General features: G+C 36.3%; 1 protein-coding gene across 7 annotated transcripts in view; it reads left to right on the top strand.

Annotated features, from left to right (window-relative positions):
- RALGAPB (Ral GTPase activating protein non-catalytic subunit beta) overlaps positions 1-19,205 on the top strand; it is a 105,605-nt gene that overhangs the window by 29,358 nt on the left and 57,042 nt on the right. For all 7 annotated transcript variants that reach the window (XM_082430068.1, XM_082430064.1, XM_082430066.1 and 4 more), the window contains 6 exons: positions 572-735; positions 2,311-2,497; positions 5,033-5,164; positions 15,556-15,734; positions 16,785-16,933; positions 17,060-17,276. In XM_082430068.1, the coding sequence (XP_082286194.1) occupies positions 572-735; positions 2,311-2,497; positions 5,033-5,164; positions 15,556-15,734; positions 16,785-16,933; positions 17,060-17,276 (1,028 nt within the window). The remainder of the gene's footprint in view (positions 1-571; positions 736-2,310; positions 2,498-5,032; positions 5,165-15,555; positions 15,735-16,784; positions 16,934-17,059; positions 17,277-19,205) is intronic.

Genomic DNA, 19,205 nt, shown 5'->3' with positions numbered 1-19,205 from the left:
TAGAGCAGCAGTAGCAGGTGCTCATTTCTGAGGCAATTGCCTCTATATCTCATCAGTTTTGGGGACCTGTTAGGATATTCCGTTCTGTAGGCTCTTCTCTAGCAGACATTAGCTTCAGAGGGACTGTGAGCACTATGAAATCACGTTCAGGATTCTTGTAAATGTATGTTTAAAATTTTTAAAAAGAATACAAAGGCCATTCTGCTGTGTGAGCAGCAGAAGTGGCTGTGGGTATTTACTCATTCATTCAGCAGAAACCTATTGTGTATCTGTTGTATGTGCCAGGCACATTTCAGACTTAGAAAATCTAGAGGTGAAGTTTATTTTGTATTATCCTCTATCTCCCCAGGAGCTCTTCAAGCTCTTTAAGAGTGGTAGGCTGAGATCCCAGAGGGCCAAACTGTATGACGAGGAAGTAGCTTTGAACTGAAGAGGGTGCACCTAATTCTGTCTGCTGATGCTGTTAGGGAGTATCATTGGATCATTGCTTGCTGTGTCCAAAAGTCGCCTGTCCTTAACTGTTGCATTCTCTCCTCAAGGCTTGTCAGTGATGTCTGTCTGTCTTCTTCAGACAGGAACAGGGCTCCAGTCAGATCCGACTATGCTTACAGGTCCTGAGAGCCATTCAGAAACTGGCCCGTGAGTCATCCATTATGGCCCGAGAAACCTGGGAAGTCTTACTGTTGTTTCTTCTGCAGATTAATGACATACTTCTAGCACCACCAACCGTTCCAGGTTTGTTAATTTTTTTTCTAATTTATTTCTGAGCTCCAAATGCTGTTTACTTTTAGTCTCAATGAGTAGTAGACTCTGTGGGGATTTAAATTTTGGCACTACAGTTGACAAACCAAGATGAACAGTTCTTAGAATGGAAAACCCTCAAAGGCACAATGCAAAGTTATGTTACCTTCAGTGATGATTTTGCTAATATAGGGAGGGACTCAGTGAATTAATGCATGTTTGATAATGACAGTAACAGTAGCTTGTTCAGTATATTAGGATAGAGCCTATATACGAAACAACTAATGTACCTGATTACAAAGTAGTTATCCAGGTAGACTCTGAAAACTTGATAGCTAGAAGATATTTTGTTTAGCAAATGAACCCTACAGAATCTTAAAGTGTTCTATTTGGAAGTATGACAGTATGTCATTCATTGCCTAGCCATTAAAAAGCCTCCAATTTTATAAGATTTTAGAGTGTATTTTAGACATCCTGCTTTGTATGCACAGTATACACAGACAATAAGTTGATATCTAGATCCAAGTTCCCTTGTTGCTTATTCATCTGTGCAGTCTCTTTACTAACACATGTGAGTGTGTTTGTGCTCTCACACAAATGCAGTGTCCAGGAAGATATCTTAAAAAAAAACTAGAATTTTAGTGTTGCAAAGGACCCCATAATAGGAATGCCCTGTCTGGTATTGATGATAGCTGGCCAGACACAGATAGTGTGTCTCTCTGCTACACACTCCCCATGCCAGGGATTTCAGCACCATGAGGCAGGCAATCCATCCACTTCTGGGGCTTATTATTGTTGAAACTTCATTTTTGCACATTTGAAATAGGAATCCTTAGAACTTTTCCTTCTCGTCCCAAGTTTGCCTTTGGAGCTATGCAGAGTACAGACCACTGCTGTTCTTCCTAGTTCCAGGGCTTGGAACAGAGGAGCAGCTCTGTTTTCATGGTTGAGGCTCTGTCCTGCCCAGCACCAGTCCTTCGGCTCCCTTCTTTGTCTCGCTCTCCCTTGAAGGGTAGCTTTCAAACACCTGAAGCATTTTATAGCAAAGTTTAGAGGTAAAAAGTCTTGGGTATTTGTTCTGATTCCTTTACTTATTGGCTGTGTGAACTTGGGCAAGTTACTTAAATTTCCTGAACCTGTTTTCTCATCTTCAAAATGGGTATAATCGATAATTGGTAAGAGATACTATAAACACCTATCCTGCAGAATTAATGTGTATGAGCTGTGTGCACAGAAACTGACTTATAGCAGTCGTTCATTATAGACACTCATCCTTTCCCTTCTTCCCTCTGTACTCCTTGTCCCACTGCTGGAAGATTAAGATCTTCAGTACGAATCGAGCAGGGCCACTTGAAAACTTTCAAAGTGATAATGGGTTGATGTATCCATGATTTCCTTCATAGGAGCTTCTAAGAATAGTTTTTTGTTCTCACTGTTAAGTGGTTATTTGAAAGTCAAAACTTAACATTGCAGTTATTTTAATTTTTTGACCAGTTCTCCCAAGTCAGTGAATTAAAGATTCTGCTCTACAAATAAGTATGCCAAAGATGTTTTCTTTTTGTTGGTAAGGTGGCATTGCTGAGAATCTAGCAGAGAAGTTGATTGGTGTTCTCTTTGAGGTTTGGTTACTAGCTTGTACTCGGTGCTTCCCAACACCTCCTTACTGGAAAACAGCCAAGGAGATGGTGGCTAACTGGAGGCACCACCCGGCAGTGGTGGAGCAGTGGAGCAAGGTCATCTGTGCGCTCACTTCCAGGTAAGTTACCATCATCCACTTGCCTTCCTTCATCCGTCTGGCCTTGGGTAGCTTTCCCCTAGTTCTGTGTCTTTCTGGGAGTCACAGAGTACATGGTAAAAAGTCTCTATTCTGTGTCTCTTATTACTGTACTTTAGATAGAGAATCAAACCACTTTTTAAAAATAGATGTGTCAGTTTGGCTAGTGCCTGTCTAATCCAAAACATTTTAGATTAAGCAAGTATTTTGGAGAGGCAGATAAATTCTGAGCCCTACCACTCCCACCCCCAAAATCCCACTCTTATTTTGATTATTAAAATATTCATGATCATTATTTTAAAAAAACAAACCAAAGAAAGGTATAACAGAAAGAGTTAAGTTCACCAGAAGTCTTATTATATATGTTTATACATAATTTTACAGAAATAGGACCATACTATAATGTTCTCCTGTGTAACCAAAGTAGGCAGTATTTTATTATAATAATTTAACTTTTTTTTTTTTTTTACCATTTATATGTAATGCCATCACTATTCTGTGAGTAAACTGTTAGGCTTCATTTTTTTCAGACTTGTTTTTTCATTTCTTTTAATATGACTCTAAAAGCTGAGCATTCTTTTTTAAACATAATCACAATACCACTTACCACACCTAAACAAAATGTTAATAGTTTGTTAATATTGGTTAGCTGTTGCGTGTTCAGATGTCCCTGAATGTCTCAATTTTTTTTATAGTTGATTCCATTGAATCAGAACACAAACAAGGTTTGGACATTGTATTTAGTTGACATGTTTCTTAAGCCTATTTTAAACTGTAGGTTACTGTTCTCTCATTTTTATTTCCTTGCAGTTTTTTTGTTGAACTGGATTGGTTGTCTTACAGAATGCTTCACATTTTGGATTTTTCTGATTATGTCCTAGTTGTGTTAATTAGCATGTTCCTCTGTCCCCTGTGTTTCCTGTCCACTGGTGGTTAGATCTAGAGACTTGATCTGATTCAGATTTGATTGGGGGTGGGGTAGTGGTGGAGGTGAGAACATATCATTCGTAGGTGGTGTCATGTATCAGAAGGTAGACTGGTCGTTTTGAGAGTTAATAAATGTTTATCTCTTTATCATCGTTTAAACTAAGATGAAGGTTTGGAATATTCTATTGATTCTGGTATATCTTTGTGAATGTCAATATTATGAATCTATTTTTAAATAATACATCCTTTTATCTTGATTATAAAAGCAATACATGCTTATAATAGAAAATTTAGAAGATGTAGGGGGAAATATCCATTACTTACAAATAACCAAAGTTTGAATGTATTTTTTGTGTTTTCTCTTTTTTAAAAAATCAATTTGAGATTATTTGATATAGTATTATCTGCTTTTTTTATCTGTTGTCTGATTCTTGTCCCAGTAATTACATGTGCCTTTTTTCTTCTTAAATAGATCTCAAGATCATTTTTTAATGGCTTTATAGTTTTTCATTTTTATAAATGGAATTATAATTCATTTAATAATTTCCTTGCTGTTTTGATATTTAAGTTTTTCTCTGTGTTTTATTTTAAAAATATTGTTGATATGTGAGTACTTTATACATAGTCTTTGTGTATATTCTGGTTATTTTATTAAGACAATCTTTAGATTATATAACTATAATAGATTATAATCTATTCTAATTATAATAGGTTAATAATTGGGTCAGAGGGCTTTGAACAGTTTTAATACATTTGGAATATTACTATTTAGTTAAGTAATTGAATTGTCAGATTCATTTTATGGCACACAGACCATAAATTCTAAACTTCATTTAAAGTTATGTAGCAGTTATTATGAATAAATTATAGCTTAGTTGTGTTGAAGGCATTTGCAGTGCGATGAATCTTTTAAAAGTAATTTAAAGAATTTATTATTTATATTACATGACTAATTATATAATCAACATAAGCATAATTGTGTTTATGATTATATGATTTATTTGCAATTATAAAGTAAACTTTTAGGTAATTTTTAATTTTATAAAGTAATATTTAATTTGTAATTTATGTTATAGTATATATTATAAAATTATGTATAATTATATACACCATTGTATGTTACATGTTATACATATTATAATGTTATATACAAGATGTATTATAAAATTTATATGAGATATAATATTTAATTTATAAAATCACTTATTTGATAATTATAATAAAATCATATAAGTAAAATAAACTTACAATTAAATACATAAATTTATAAAATTATAAAGAAATTTTATAAGTAAATAAAATAAACTTATAATTTTATAACTTAAAAATATATGAACTAAATTATAAATAACATTAATTATTTAAAAAAAGAAATACATGTTTTAAAAAATCCTTTACAAAACTGGAAATCCTCTTCCAGTTTATCTATTTTATAAACAAGGGTTTTCATTTATTGTATTCACTTCAATGAGGTATAATACAAGTTTCATCTATTTTCTCATCATATTTCTCTTAGTATATTTTAATGCTTGAATGTATTTTCCATTCTGTTACAAAATGAACTTGGTGTGATTTTTTTTTATTTTCTAGATTGCTACGCTTTACATATGGTCCTTCATTTCCTCCATTTAAAGTTCCCGATGAAGATGCCAGTCTGATCCCTCCTGAAATGGATAATGAGTGTGTTGCACAGACATGGTTTCGCTTTTTACATATGTTAAGGTACTGTTGTTGTTGTATTTCATGTGGTCTTTACGCAGTGAGTGTCTTAGGGCAGGAACGGTGCTATAATTCCTTGTTGGAGTTCACAGTGTGGCTGTTAAGCCCAGTCATCAGATGGAGCCAAATTGGACAGCACACACATCTACATCATGTGCCCCTGCTCTCCCCGTCCCAGCAGGGTCAGGCTGTCCTCAGCTGCTCTTGGGCCACACTCTCTAGAGGCTTGTTCCCTACAGTAGTTGCAGCATTTGTTCTCTTGCCTGTTGGTGCAGCTTGGATGATGATCTCTCTCCCAGGACTTTGTCACGTTCTGTGGGGACTGGAGACTAACTTGTTCCTCTCTATGACCAGCACTGACTGGTCAGTCTGGCTCTCAGGACCTCTCCTCCAGCAGCGTTGTTTAAAATTTCACTGAGGGTACACCATAAAATTTCACAGAGTGACAAATTGCTAAAAGTAATACTTCATGCTCTTTCTTTTTTTATAGTAATTCTATTCAATTCAATTTCATTGCTTCCTACCTTTCTCTCTACTAGCCCCATCCTTGTGCTCTGTGGAACTTTGGTTCTGTTGTATACTGTCTTGATTTGTAAACTTTTTCCTTGCATATCTTTTCTTTCTGGTTTGACGAGCCTCATTTTTCTATTTGTGTATTAGTGATTCTAAATTACTCTGTATGACCTGTTTATAAGTTAGGGATCTTAACCACTTTCTATCATTTTTTTTCAGTTGGTATTGTGTGTTTTTCATCTTTCAGTGATTTTAGTTTATTTTTTAAATATGTCTTTTTCTGTGATTATTTTCTGTTTCCTTTAAGATTAGAAAGTCTTTGTGTTCTTTGATCAGATAGATATTCACCTATGATTTCTTCTGACTTTGTTTCCTTTGTGCCATTAAGTTCCTTTATATATATGGGTTTTGTCTTTGGGTCACATATTATTCCATTGATCTTTTAATTCATTCTTATAGGAGATTAACACTTTTAATTATTTTAACCTTATAATAGTTATTGATATTTGGTGGGACTAATATCTTTTTCCCTAAAACATTTCTTGGAATATTTTTAAAAATCTCTTCTTGCCTGTTTAACATTTTAGATGAATTTTAGAATCCGTTTGACATGTTACAAAACACAAGTGAACAGAAGAACCTCACAAAACCTTTTGGGGTTTGGAGTGTGTGTTAATTAGGGTAAGGAACATGTCCTCCTTTAGCAGATGAACCTGAAAATCTTAGTGGCTTAGTACAGTATGTTTCATAAAGTCTTGGGTAAGGAGCAGCTCTGCTTAGGTAGTTGTTCAGGGACCCAGGCTGGCAGAGTCTCTGCCATCTTCAACATGTGGCTTTATTAGGGCCTTAACTTTGTAGGCAGGTGCCTCTGTATCTGGCTAGAAGATGGAAAAGAGAGAGAGCAGGAAAATTGTGTGGAAGGTTTTCATGGACCAGCTCCTGAAGTGTGATGTAAATCACTGCTACCCATATTCCATTGGCTGGAACTCAGACATATGCCACACTTAATTGCAAGAGAACATAGGAGGAAAAGAGAAGCTAGTGAACATCTAACCAGACTCTGCCAAAGATGAGAATTGCATTAAGCTTGTATTTATATTTAGGAACAGCTGACATCTTAATATATTGTGTTTGCTTTTCTAAGAGTAGGTATTTTTCTTTTTTAGAATCTTATTTATTTAATTAATTAATTTATTTATTTAGGTTGTGTTGGGTCTTTGTTGCTGTGCACGGGCTTTCTCTAATTGAGGCAAGCGGGGGCTACTCTTCATTGCAGTGTGCAGGCTTCTCATTGTCATGGCTTCTCTTGTTACAGAGCACAGGCTCTAGAGCGCAGGCTCAGTAGTTGTGGCACATGGGCTTAGTTGCTCTGCAGCATGTGGGATCTTCCCGGGCCAGGGATCGAACCCATGTCCCCTACATTGGCAGGCGGATTCTTAACCACTGCACCACCAGGGAAGCCCCTAGAATCTTAAATATCTTGCAGAAGTGTTTTGTAGTTTTCTTCACAGAGATCTGCATAATTTTTTTTCTTTTTACCATTATTCCTATGTATTTATTGCTGATGTTGTGAAAGGCTAACTTTTTTTCTACTGTTAAATCTTGTAAGTGGCTATTGCTGCTGTGAAGAAAGTGTTTTACTTATTTTATTTTTGTATATTTTTTATATGTTTGGGATTTTAAAATGCTGTGAGTATTTCACTAATTCTTTTTAAATTTCTAGATATAATGAACACATATCAGCAAATAAATGTCTCCTTTCTAGTAATTCATACTCGAATCTGTGGTAATTAATTATAAGTGCTTTGATTGCAGTAAGATCTGTATATGAGTTCATGTTCTGCTACTTTTAGCAAGCAGTTTAGTCTCTCTGAGTCTCAGTCTCTTTAATCTATACAATGGGGATAATAATAGTATCCATCTTGTTATAAGTATTGAAGATAAAGTATGTAAAACAGTACGTCTAATGCTTGAAAAGTTGCCATTGTTATAATTATTTTTGTATGTGTTTTACTACATTAGGCAGAATTTCTAGTACATTGTTGAGTTAAAATGATACTGTTTTGGCATCCTTCTTTCATTCTGATTTTCATTGGAATGCCTCTATTGCGTGAAACTTTGAGTGGGATATTGGTTGTTGATATTAGATAGTTATTCTTTTTTACGTTCCTGATTTCCTAAGCAATTAAAAAAATTTAAATTTAAAAATATAAGTAAAATCAGAAATAGTACTGAATTATTTTCAAATCATATTTTGGCATCCATTTAAACAATTAAATGTTTTTTCTTCTTTTACCTATTGATAGTATGTTAATTTTCCCCCAGTACTGAATCATCCTTCATTGTTTAGAGAAAAATTCTGCTTGGTTATGGAATGCTGTTCTATTGAATCATCCTTCACTCTTTAGAGAAAACTTCTGCTTGGTTATGGAATGCTATTTTAATGTTTTCCCAGATTATCTCCGTTTCTATTTTTTGACTAATTTATATTTTGGTAACTTAAATAGGAAACTACCTATCTTTTTGTATGCTCTGTTGCATGAAAGTTATATATTTCTTAAGAGTTTGTAGTTCTTGGATAATCTTTTCCTATTCCTTCACTATTAATTGATCTCTTCAGGCTCTATCTTTCTTCTTGAGCTGAAAGATTTTAGTATTTTAGTCAGAGTTTTTTTTGATATACAGAATAGGAACTTACTTAAACAAATGTAGGTGAAAAAGAGGGGTTATTGTGTGATGATAGAGAGGTCTCACTGGGCTCCAAGAAGCAGTGAACATTCAATCATGATAGGGAGGGATCAAGGCAGCCTTGGGACAGGCTGCTCTATTGTCTGTCTCTTGGCATTTTTGCTCCTCTTGGGCATATGCACTGCTATCCTCCTCTGGCAGGCTCCCCCTGAACCCCTGTTTCTTCCTCCCCAGTTTTCAGTATCAAACAGATACGAATTTAGCAGAGCTCTGCTGGACTGAGGTGTAGTCCATTCCAAGCTTATTGCTTATTTTTCTAATTTTTGAACATAGAACTATAATCCCCAGTAGGTACTGCTTCCAGAGACTTCTTATCTTCTCAGTGCCACATAGTGGACCACAGTTCTTTGGATACAGTGTACTAACACTAGAAGCCCCTTTTCCATACGTGCACACACACGCCCCTGTCCCCATTTGCAGTTACGTGAAATTCAGAGTCTGAGTAGATGGAGAAAGGTTTCAAAGGCTCAGGGCATCTATAAACCACTGATTTATGTTTCTCAGCCTAGCTCTTTTCATCTTGAAGCTAGTGGAAGTTCTTTCCAGGTGCTGGCTGTAGGTTGACTAACAATATTACTTTGGGTTGGAAAGGCTGTTTAATGGACAGTTAAGCAGACTATTTTGAGTGGAAGCCTAAATCTATTTTTTAATGGAAATGTTTAAAATTATTTATATATAAAATATACCTCAAGCCCATTGTTTTAAATACATTGAAATGGGTCTGCTGCCCTATCCTACCTCTGCCAAACATGCTGGGGTGTTGCTCCAGGACCTTACTTCAGACATCCGTGTGGCTGACAGGGTCGTGGTGCTCCGGCCTGGTGTCAGGCCTGAGCCTCCAAGGTGGGAAAACCAAGTCCAGGACATTGGACCACCAGAGACCTCCCGGTCCCATGTAATATCAGTCGGCAAGAGCTCTCCCAGAGATCTCCGTCTCAGTGCTAAGACCCAGCTCCACCCAATGGCCAGCAAGCTCCAGCTTGGCTGGACGCCATACCAAACAACTAGCAAGACAGGAACACAACCCCATGCATTAGCAGAGAGGCTGCCTAAAATCATACTAAGTTCACAGACACCCCAAAACACACCCACCACCGGACGCAGCCCTGCCCACCAGAAAGACAAGATCCAGCCCCACCCACCAGAACACAGGCACCAGTTCCCTCCACTAGGAATCCTACACAAGCCACTGAACCAACCTCACCCACTGGGGGCAGACACCAAAAACAATGGGAACTACGAACCTGCAGCCTGCGAAAAGGAGACCCCAAACACAGTGAGTTAAACAAAATGAGAAGACAGAGAAATATGCACCAGGTGAAGGAGCAAGGTAAAAACCCACCAGACCAAACAAATGAAGAGGAAATAGACAGTCTACCTGAAAAAGAATTCAGAGTAATGATAGTAAAGAGGATACAAAATCTTGAAAATAGAATGGAGAAAATACAAGAAATGTTTAACAAGGACCTAGAAGAACTGAAGAGCAAATAAACAATGATGAATAACACAATAAATGAAATTAAAAATTCTCTAGAAGGAATCAATAGCAGAATAACTGAGGCAGAAGAACGGATAAGTGACCTAGAAGATAAAATAGTGGAAATAACTACTGCAGAGCAGAATAAGGAAAAAAGAATGAAAAGAATTGAAGACAGTCTCAGAGACCTCTGGGACAACATTAAACACACCAACATTTGAATTATATGGGTCCCAGAAGAAGAAGAGAAAAAGAAAGGGTCTGAGAAAATCTTTGAAGAGATAATAGTTGAAAACTTCCCTAATATGGGAAAGGAAAGAGTCAGTCAAGTCCAGAAGTGCAGAGTCCCATACAGGATAAATCCAAGGAGAAACATGCCAAGACACATATTAATCAAACTATCAAAAATTAAATACAAAGAAAAAATATTAAAAGCAGCAAGGGAAAAGCAACAAATAACATACAAGGGAATCCCCATAAGATTTAACAACTGATCTTTCAGCAGAAACTCTGCAAGCCAGAAGGGAGTGGCAGGACATATTTAAAGTGATGAAAGAGAAAAACCTACAACCAAGATTACCCAGCAAGGATCTCATTCAGATTCGACAGAGAAATTAAAACTTTTTTTTTTTAAGATTTATTTATTGATTCATTCATTGATTGATTGCTATGTTAGGTCTTCGTTTCTGTGTGAGGGCTTTCTCTAGTTGCGGCAAGTGGGGGCCACTCTTCATCGCGGTGCGCGGGCCTCTCATTATCACGGCCTCTCTTGTTGCAGAGCACAGGCTCCAGACACGCAGGCTCAGTAATTGTGGCTCACGGGTCTAGTTGCTCCGCGGCATATGGGATCTTCCCAGACCATGGCTTGAACCCGTGTCCCCTGCATTAGCAGGCAGATTCTCAACCACTGCGCCACCAGGGAAGCCCCTAAAACTTTTATAGACAAGCAAAAGTTAAGAGAATTCAGCACCACCAAACCAGCTCTACAACAAATGCTAAAGGAACTTCTCTAGGCAGGAAACACAAGAGAAGGAAGAGACCTACAAAAACAAACCCAAAACAACAAAGAAAATGGTAATAGGAACATACATATCGATAATTACCTTAAATGTAAGTGGATTAAATACTCCAACCAAAAGACATAAACTGGCTGAATGGATACAAAAACAAGACCCATATATATGCTGTCTACAAGAGACCCACTTCAGACCTAGGGACACATACAGACTGAAAGTGAGGGGGTGGAAAAAGATGTTCCATGCAAATGGAAATCAAAAGAAAACTGGAGTAGCAATTCTCATATCAGACAAAATAGACTTTAAAATAAAGACTGTTACAAGAGACAAAGAATGACACTACATAATGATCAAGGGATCAATCCAAGAAGAAGATATAACAGTTGTAAATATTTATGCACCCAACATAGGAGTACCTCAATACATAAGGCAAATGCTAACAGCCATAAAAGAGGAAATTGACAGTAACACAATCATAGTAGGGGACTTGAACACCCCACTTTCACAAATGGACAGATCATCCAAAATGAAAATAAATAAGGAAACACAAGCTTGAAATGACACATTAGGCAAGATGGACTTAATTGATATTTATAGGACATTCCATCCAAAAACAACAGAAGACACTTTCTTCTCAAGTGCTCATAGAACATTCTCCAGGATAGATCATATCTTGGGTCACAAATCAAGCCTTGGTAAATTTAAGAAAGTTGGAATTGTATCAAGTATCTTTTCTGACCACAACGCTATGAGACTAGATATCATTTACAGGAAAAAAACTAAAAAATACAAACACATGGAGGCTAAACAATACGTTACTAAATAACCAACAGATCACTGAAGAAATCAAAGAGGAAATCAAAAAATACCTAGAAACAAATGACAATGAAAACACGACAACCCAAACCTATGGAATGCAGCAAAAGCAGTTCTAAAAGGGAAGTTTATAGCAATACAGTCCTACCTCAAGAAACAAGACAAATCTCAAATAAACAACCTAACCTTACACCTAAAGCAGTTAGAGAAAGAAGAACAAAATAAACCCCAAAGTTAGCAGAAGGAAAGAAATCATAAAGATCAGATCAGAAATAAATGAAAAAGAAATGAAGGAAACAATAGCAAAGGTCAATAAAACAAAAAGCTGGTTCTTTGAGAAGATAAACAAAATTGATAAACCACCTGCCAGACTCATCAAGAAAAAAAGGGAGAAAACTCAAATCAACAGAATTAGAAATGAAAAAGGAGAAGTAACAACTGACACTGCAGAAATGCAAATGACCATGAGAGATTACTACAAGCAACTGTATGCCAATAAAATGGACAACCTGGAAGGAATGGACAAATTCTTAGAAAAGCACAACCTTCCAAGACTGAACCAGGAAGAAATTGAAAATATAAACAGACCATTCACAAGCACTGAAATTGAAACTGTGATTAAAAATCTTCCAACAAACAAAAGCCCAGGACCAGATGGCTTCACAGGTGAATTCTATCAGACATTTAGAGAAGAGCTAACACCTATCCTTCTCAAACCCTTCCAAAATATAGCAGAGGGAGGAGTGCTCCCAAACTCATTCTACGAGGCCACCATCACCCTGATGCCAAAACCAAAGATGTCACAAAAAAAGAAAACTACATGCCAGTATTACTGATGAACATAGATGCAAACATCCTCAACAAAATACTAACAAACAGAATCCAACAGCACATTAAAAGGATCATACACCATGATCAAGTGGGGTTTATCCCAGGAATGCAAGGATTCTTCAGTATATGCAAATCAATCAATGTGATATACCATACTAACAGATTGAAGGGTAAAAACCATACGATCATCTCAACAGATGCAGAAAAAGCTTTCGACAAAATCAACACCCATTTATGATAAAAACTCTCCAGAAAGCAGGCATAGAGGGAACCTACCTCAACATGATAAAGGCCTTATATGACAAACCCACAGCCAACATCGTTCTCAATGGTGAAAAACTGAAACCATTTCCTCTAAGATCAGGAACAAGACAAGGTTGCCCACTCTCACCACTATTATTCAACATAGTTTTGGAAGTTTTAGCCACAGCAGTCAGAGAAGAAAAAGAAATAAAAGGAATCCAAATCGGAAAAGAAGTAAAACTGTCACTCTTTGCAGATGACATGATACTATACATAGAGATTCCTAATGATGCTACCAGAAAACTACTAGAGCTAATCAGTGAATTTGGTAAAGTAGCAGGATACAAAATTAATGCACAGAAATCTCTTGCATTCCTGTACACTAATGATGAAAAATCTGAAAGAGAAGTTAAGAAAACACTCCCATTTACCATTGCAACAAAAAGAATAAAATACTTAGGAATAAACCTACCTAAGGAGACAAAAGACCTGAATGTAGAAAACTATAAGACACTGATGAAAGAAATTAAAGACAATATAAACAGGTGGAGAGTTATACCATATTCTTGGACTGGAAGAATCAACATTGTGAAAATGACTGTACTACCCAAAGCAATCTACAGATTCAATGCAATACTTATCAAACTATCAATGGCATTTTTCACAGAACTAGAACAAAAAGTTTTGCAATTTGTATGGAAACACAAAGACCCCAAATAGCCAAAGCAATCTTGAGAAAGAAAAACGGAGCTGGAGGAATCAGGCTCCCTGACTTCAGACTCTACTATGAAGCTACAGTAATCAAGACAGTATGGTACTGGCACAAAAAACAGACATATAGATGACTGGAACAGGATAGAAAGCCCAGAGATAAACCCACACACATATGGTCACCTCATCTTTGATAAAGGAGGCAAGAATATACAATGGAGAAAAGACAGCCTCTTCAACAAGTGGTACTGGGAAAACTGGACAGCTACATGTAAAAGAATGAAATTAGAACACTTCCTAACACCATACACAAAAATAAACTCAAAATGGATTAAAGACTTAAATGTAAGGCCAGATACTATAAAACTCTTAGAGGAAAACATAGGCAGAACACTCCATGACATAAATCACAGCAAGATCATTTTTGATCCACCTCCTGGAGAAATGGAAATAAAAAGAAAATAAACAAATGGGACCTAATGAAACTTAAAAGCTTTTGCACAGCAAAGGAAACCATAAACAAGATGAAAAGACAACACTCAGAATGGGAGAAAATATTTGCAAACGAAGCAACTGACAAAGGCTTAATCTCTAAAATATACAAGCAGTTCATGCAACTCAATATCAAAAAAACAAACAACCCAATCCAAAAATGGGTGGAAGACCTAAATAGACATTTCTCCAAAGAAGATGTACAGATTGTCAACAAACACATAAAAGGATGCTCAACATCACTAATCATTAGAGAAATGCAAGTCAAAACTACAATGAGGTATCACTTTACACTGGTCAGAATGGCCATCATCAAAAAATCTAGAAACAATAAATGCTGGAGAGGGTGTGGAGAAAAGGGAACCCTCTTGCACTGTTATTGGGAATGTAAATTGATACAGCCACTATGGAGAACAGTATGGAGGTTCCTTAAAAAACTAAAAATGGAACTACCATATGACCCAGCAATCCCACTACTGGGCATATACCCTGAGAAAACCATAATTCCAAGAGAGCCATGTCCCACAATGTTCATTGCAGCACTATTTACAATAGCCAGGACATGGAAGCAACCTAAGTGTCCATCGACAGGTGAATGGATAAAGAAGATGTGGCATATATACACAGCCATAAAAGAAACGAAATTGAGTTATTTGTAGTGAGGTTGATGGACCTAGAGTCTGTAATACAGAGTGAATGAAGTAAGTCAGAAAGAGGAAAACAAATACCATATGCTGACACATATATTTGGAATCTAAAAAATGTGGATATGATGAACCTAGGGGCAGGACAGGAATAAAGATGCAGACATAGAGAATGGACTTGAGGACACGGGGGTGGGGAGGGAAGGGTAAGCTGGGATGAAGTGAGAGAGTAGCATGGACATATATACACTACCAAATGTAAAATAGATAGCTAGTGAGAAGCAGCTGCATAGCACAGGGAGATCAGCTTGGTGTTTTGTAACCACCTAGAGGCATGGGACTGATTCAGTTTGTTGTACAGCAGAAACTAACACAACATTGTAAAGCAATTATACTCCAATAAAGATGTTAAAATACATAAATTAATTAAAAAAATATGGAACAGAAAAAAAAATACATTGAAATGTATGGCTTTAGTATGTGCACGTGAACACAAACACTAATCCCAATTTTCACATAGTTTTTAAAAATTTGGAAATATTAATATTAAAGTAAGATTTTCTCCTTGGGTTTCTTGTTGATTTATTTATAGTTTTATCATTCCATTGCTTAATTCCAAACATATTACAAAATATCCATGTATACGTTAAAAAAATTAAAAAAAACTAGTCTTATTTTGATTCTCATTCTCTGAATAGGCAAAGTAGGTTCATGTAAGCACACTGCAGGTCTTCTGTAAAGTAGTGTTGATGTTTGAGTCCCTAGCTTATTAAATACAGATTAATCTCCTCTCTGAATCAAAGAAATAGGCACAAACAGCCTGTTCTTAAATTAGATTGCATGCATTTTATTGCTAAAGAAATTTCTAAATGTATAATTAATTCTTGCTCTCTCTTTTGATAGTAATCCCGTGGATTTGAGTAACCCAGCCATTATAAGCTCTACTCCCAAATTTCAGGAACAGTTCTTAAACGTGAGCGGAATGCCGCAAGAATTGAATCAGTATCCCTGCCTTAAACATCTGCCTCAAATATTTTTTCGTGCCATGCGTGGAATCAGCTGTCTGGTGGATGCATTCTTAGGTGAATTTTGTGTATGTTGCTAGATGTTTGAAGATAACTCTAGAGTCTAGTTTTAGAAACTTTTGTGGACAGCCCAAAGCAAAAGATGAACAGAGTTGATTACAAATAATAACCTGGGAAAAATTATTTGCAACGAGTGTGATAGCTAGAGGGTTTTTGTTATTATTATATAAATAGATCAAATAATGCAAAGAAAAAGAATAAGACCTGGTAGATAAATGGACAAAGACTATGAATAAATAATTTGCAAAAGAGAAAAGTGTTCATTCTCACTAGTAATCCAAGAAAATACAGATTAAAATGCATTAGGTATCATTCTTATGTGAATCATTAGGAAGCAGTTTATACTTTTTGTGAACCGTTGTTTTAAACTGTTTTTCACATGAAAAGTCAGTATTTTTTTAACCTGTTAAAAGGCAGCGATATTTAATACCTACCATTTTCAAAAACATTTTGTTATGTGCAATTAATATATTACAGAAGTAATATATTAGTTCAGTTAACTTTGGCTGCCCCCTAGCCAAAAGTACTAGTGGTTTAAACAAGGTGGTTTACTTTCACACGTGTTAAGTGCAGGACTAAGCTGTATACAGGGCTGCTATAGCAGTTCCACCATTGTCAGAGACCCAAGGCCCTTCCATCTTCTGGCTCTTCATCCGTTGTACACACTCTCATGGGCCATGATGGCTGAAAGAGTTCCAGCTATCCTGTTCAGGAATTGGGAAGGAAGGAGCATCTACCTTTGATTGGTTCTTTTAAGGAGATTTCTTGGGGAAGACCCACCCAATAATTGCCCACTTCTCTATGGTCAGAACATGGCCACATCTGGCTGTAAGGGAGCCTTCAAAAGGCAGTTGTTTATTCTGGGTAGCCATGTCTAGCTAAAATTTGTGTTTTGTAACTCAGGAAGAAAGGACAAATTGATATTGGGAGGCAGCTAGCAGTCTCTGCTGTAGTCTGTTGTGAGCCTTCACTGGTGTTGCTTGAGGAAGATTTACTGACCACATATTTTGAACTATGAAGAATAACTCCATTTGTCTTTCTTTAAAGGCATTTCTAGACCCCGATCAGACAGTGCTCCTCCAACACCCGTGAATAGATTGAGTATGCCTCAAAGCACTGCTGTCAATACCACCCCACCACATAACCGGAGGCACCGGGCTGTTACTGTGAATAAGGCCACCATGAAGACAAGCACAGTAAGTTTTCATGACCATTGTTACACTGTATAAAATGGGCTTTTTAATCTGCCCTCCTTTTAAAAAATCCTGCTGTTTTCTCAAACTTTTCATGAGTGTGGCTATATTCTTGTGTTCTTCTAATAGGTTAGTACTGCTCACGCCTCAAAAGTTCAGCACCAGACATCCTCCACCTCTCCTCTGTCAAGTCCAAATCAGACTAGTTCAGAACCCCGGCCACTGCCTGCCCCACAGAGACCAAAGGTTAACAGCATCTTGAATCTCTTTGGATCATGGTTATTTGATGCAGCATTTGTTCACTGTAAACTTCATAATGGGATAAACAGAGACAGCAGCATGACTGGTAAATATTGCTCAAGAAATACGTTGTCATTTTCTTCTTTTCTTTTTTTTCTTTTTAATCTTTCCTACCTGCAAGATTAATATGTATCTTAAAAAGCTCTCTGTCTCTGACCAAGCAGTGTCTTGTGCTTAACCCCTTCCAGCTGAAGTAATTTTGAAAGTTTCCCTACTTGTCCTTTTTATGTTTGTTCTATGAGGTTTGGCTTTTGTCTGGCTTTTGTCTAACACTTCAGGTTAGCCACTTTTTGTTAAACCAGATTCCTTTCAGTAGGTGACCTGGAAGTTCCCTTCATGTCAGCCAGGATAATAATATTGATATAAAGAATTAAACATAATTGACCAGAAATTTATTCATAAGAAGTGTTTTCTTAGATTTTGACAGCCATTCACTCATTACTACATATAAATATCAGAAAATTTCTGCTTCACAGAAGACTCTAACCTTTTAGGTTTTAGTCTAGAGAACTTTATTTCAAGGGCACACTTTGAAAAATATATTTTCTCTGTAAATAAATAAGACTGGTGAAGAATTAATAACTCAACCCTGATATCTTCATTTAGATTTTATTACAGAAATGAAATTCTATCTAAATCTGATTGATATTTGTCATCTTACCATTATACATGGAAGTAGTGGCATAGGGTGCAGGATGGAAGGCTGGGGTACTGCAGAATATACTGAATATTTATGACTGTTTTATAGAGCTGAACAATAAAAATGGCTAGCACTTATTGATCTGCAGTTACTCTGTGCCAGGCACTATGCTTTATGAATTAACTGTGCTTTATGTAATAATATAATTAATATTGGTTGGTTGGTAAGAGAAGCACTTTTCCACTGGGGTTGGAAATAACTTGAGATAAAAGGATGCCTAATTGCATTAGATTATGCATCTCTAGGGAGAGTGTTAATTTCAAGGATAAAACTAATAAAATGGTCATAAGGGTCTCTGCTTTCTCTCAGAAATGCATTCTTATTATGTATCATCTCGGAACTAAGGGTCTATGACTGTTAGCATTATATACATGTAAATTATTTTGGTTGTTCTTACAAATCTTTAAATAATTTAGAAAAGTAGTGCATATAAAGGCATTTTCAGGAATATAATTTGAGATTGCATGATTGAGTTTAAGGATTCCTTTGTTTATTTTCTTCAAATTCAGACACTTTATATTCTACCATTTCCATATTTTATTTGCAAGTTTGACTTATGGATAAGTAAATGTACTTATTTGATGACTAAATGAAAACATTTAAAAAACATTTTGGCTTATGTTTTCTTATGTTCATGTGCCTTATATTTTGAGTTTTATGACCCATGTTTATATTTATTAATTTGTATTGTATATTCTAGATTGAGTTAGTCATATTTTTATTTTTTATTTTTATTAAGATACAATTCTTTACAGTGTAACTTTTGGGTATCAAGCTGTTGACACTAAAATCCCTGAATCCAGAGTGGTTCAACCTGCTGCTTCCTTGGTGGGCTTGCTTAAAGGGAATTTATAGATCTTCCCACTCTCTAGGGAGTTTTTAACAGCTTTTCTCACCCTCTTGTGCCGAAAGATAGAAACTAGAATTCAAATCGTGTGGGCTACAAATTCCTACTTTTAACTCTTACCATTTTCTTTGGTGGGGAAAGGATAGAAGCTCTTCTTCCCCCACCTTGTGTTCAGAGATGAGAAAGGCTGTTGTATTACCCAGGAGATAGGAGGTGTCCAGATAGCTGAATGGGTTAGAGTGCTGTTGGATGCTACTCTTGAGGTCTTGGGGGTGGTGGGAAGTTTGAGAATACTGACTCTGTTAGTCTGTTCTCTAAGTACTGGCTGCCATCAAGGAATTCTGCCATGTAGTTCACCTCTAACTTAAAATGTTTGCTTCTGTGAACTGGTTAGCTTTAGAGTTACATGACAGTACACTGTGCTTTGT

Source organism: Balaenoptera physalus, assembly GCF_965194825.1.
Source record: "Balaenoptera physalus genome assembly, chromosome: 16".
Taxonomy (NCBI): Eukaryota; Metazoa; Chordata; class Mammalia; order Artiodactyla; family Balaenopteridae; genus Balaenoptera; species Balaenoptera physalus.
This window is presented reverse-complemented; position numbering and strand designations above follow the sequence as displayed.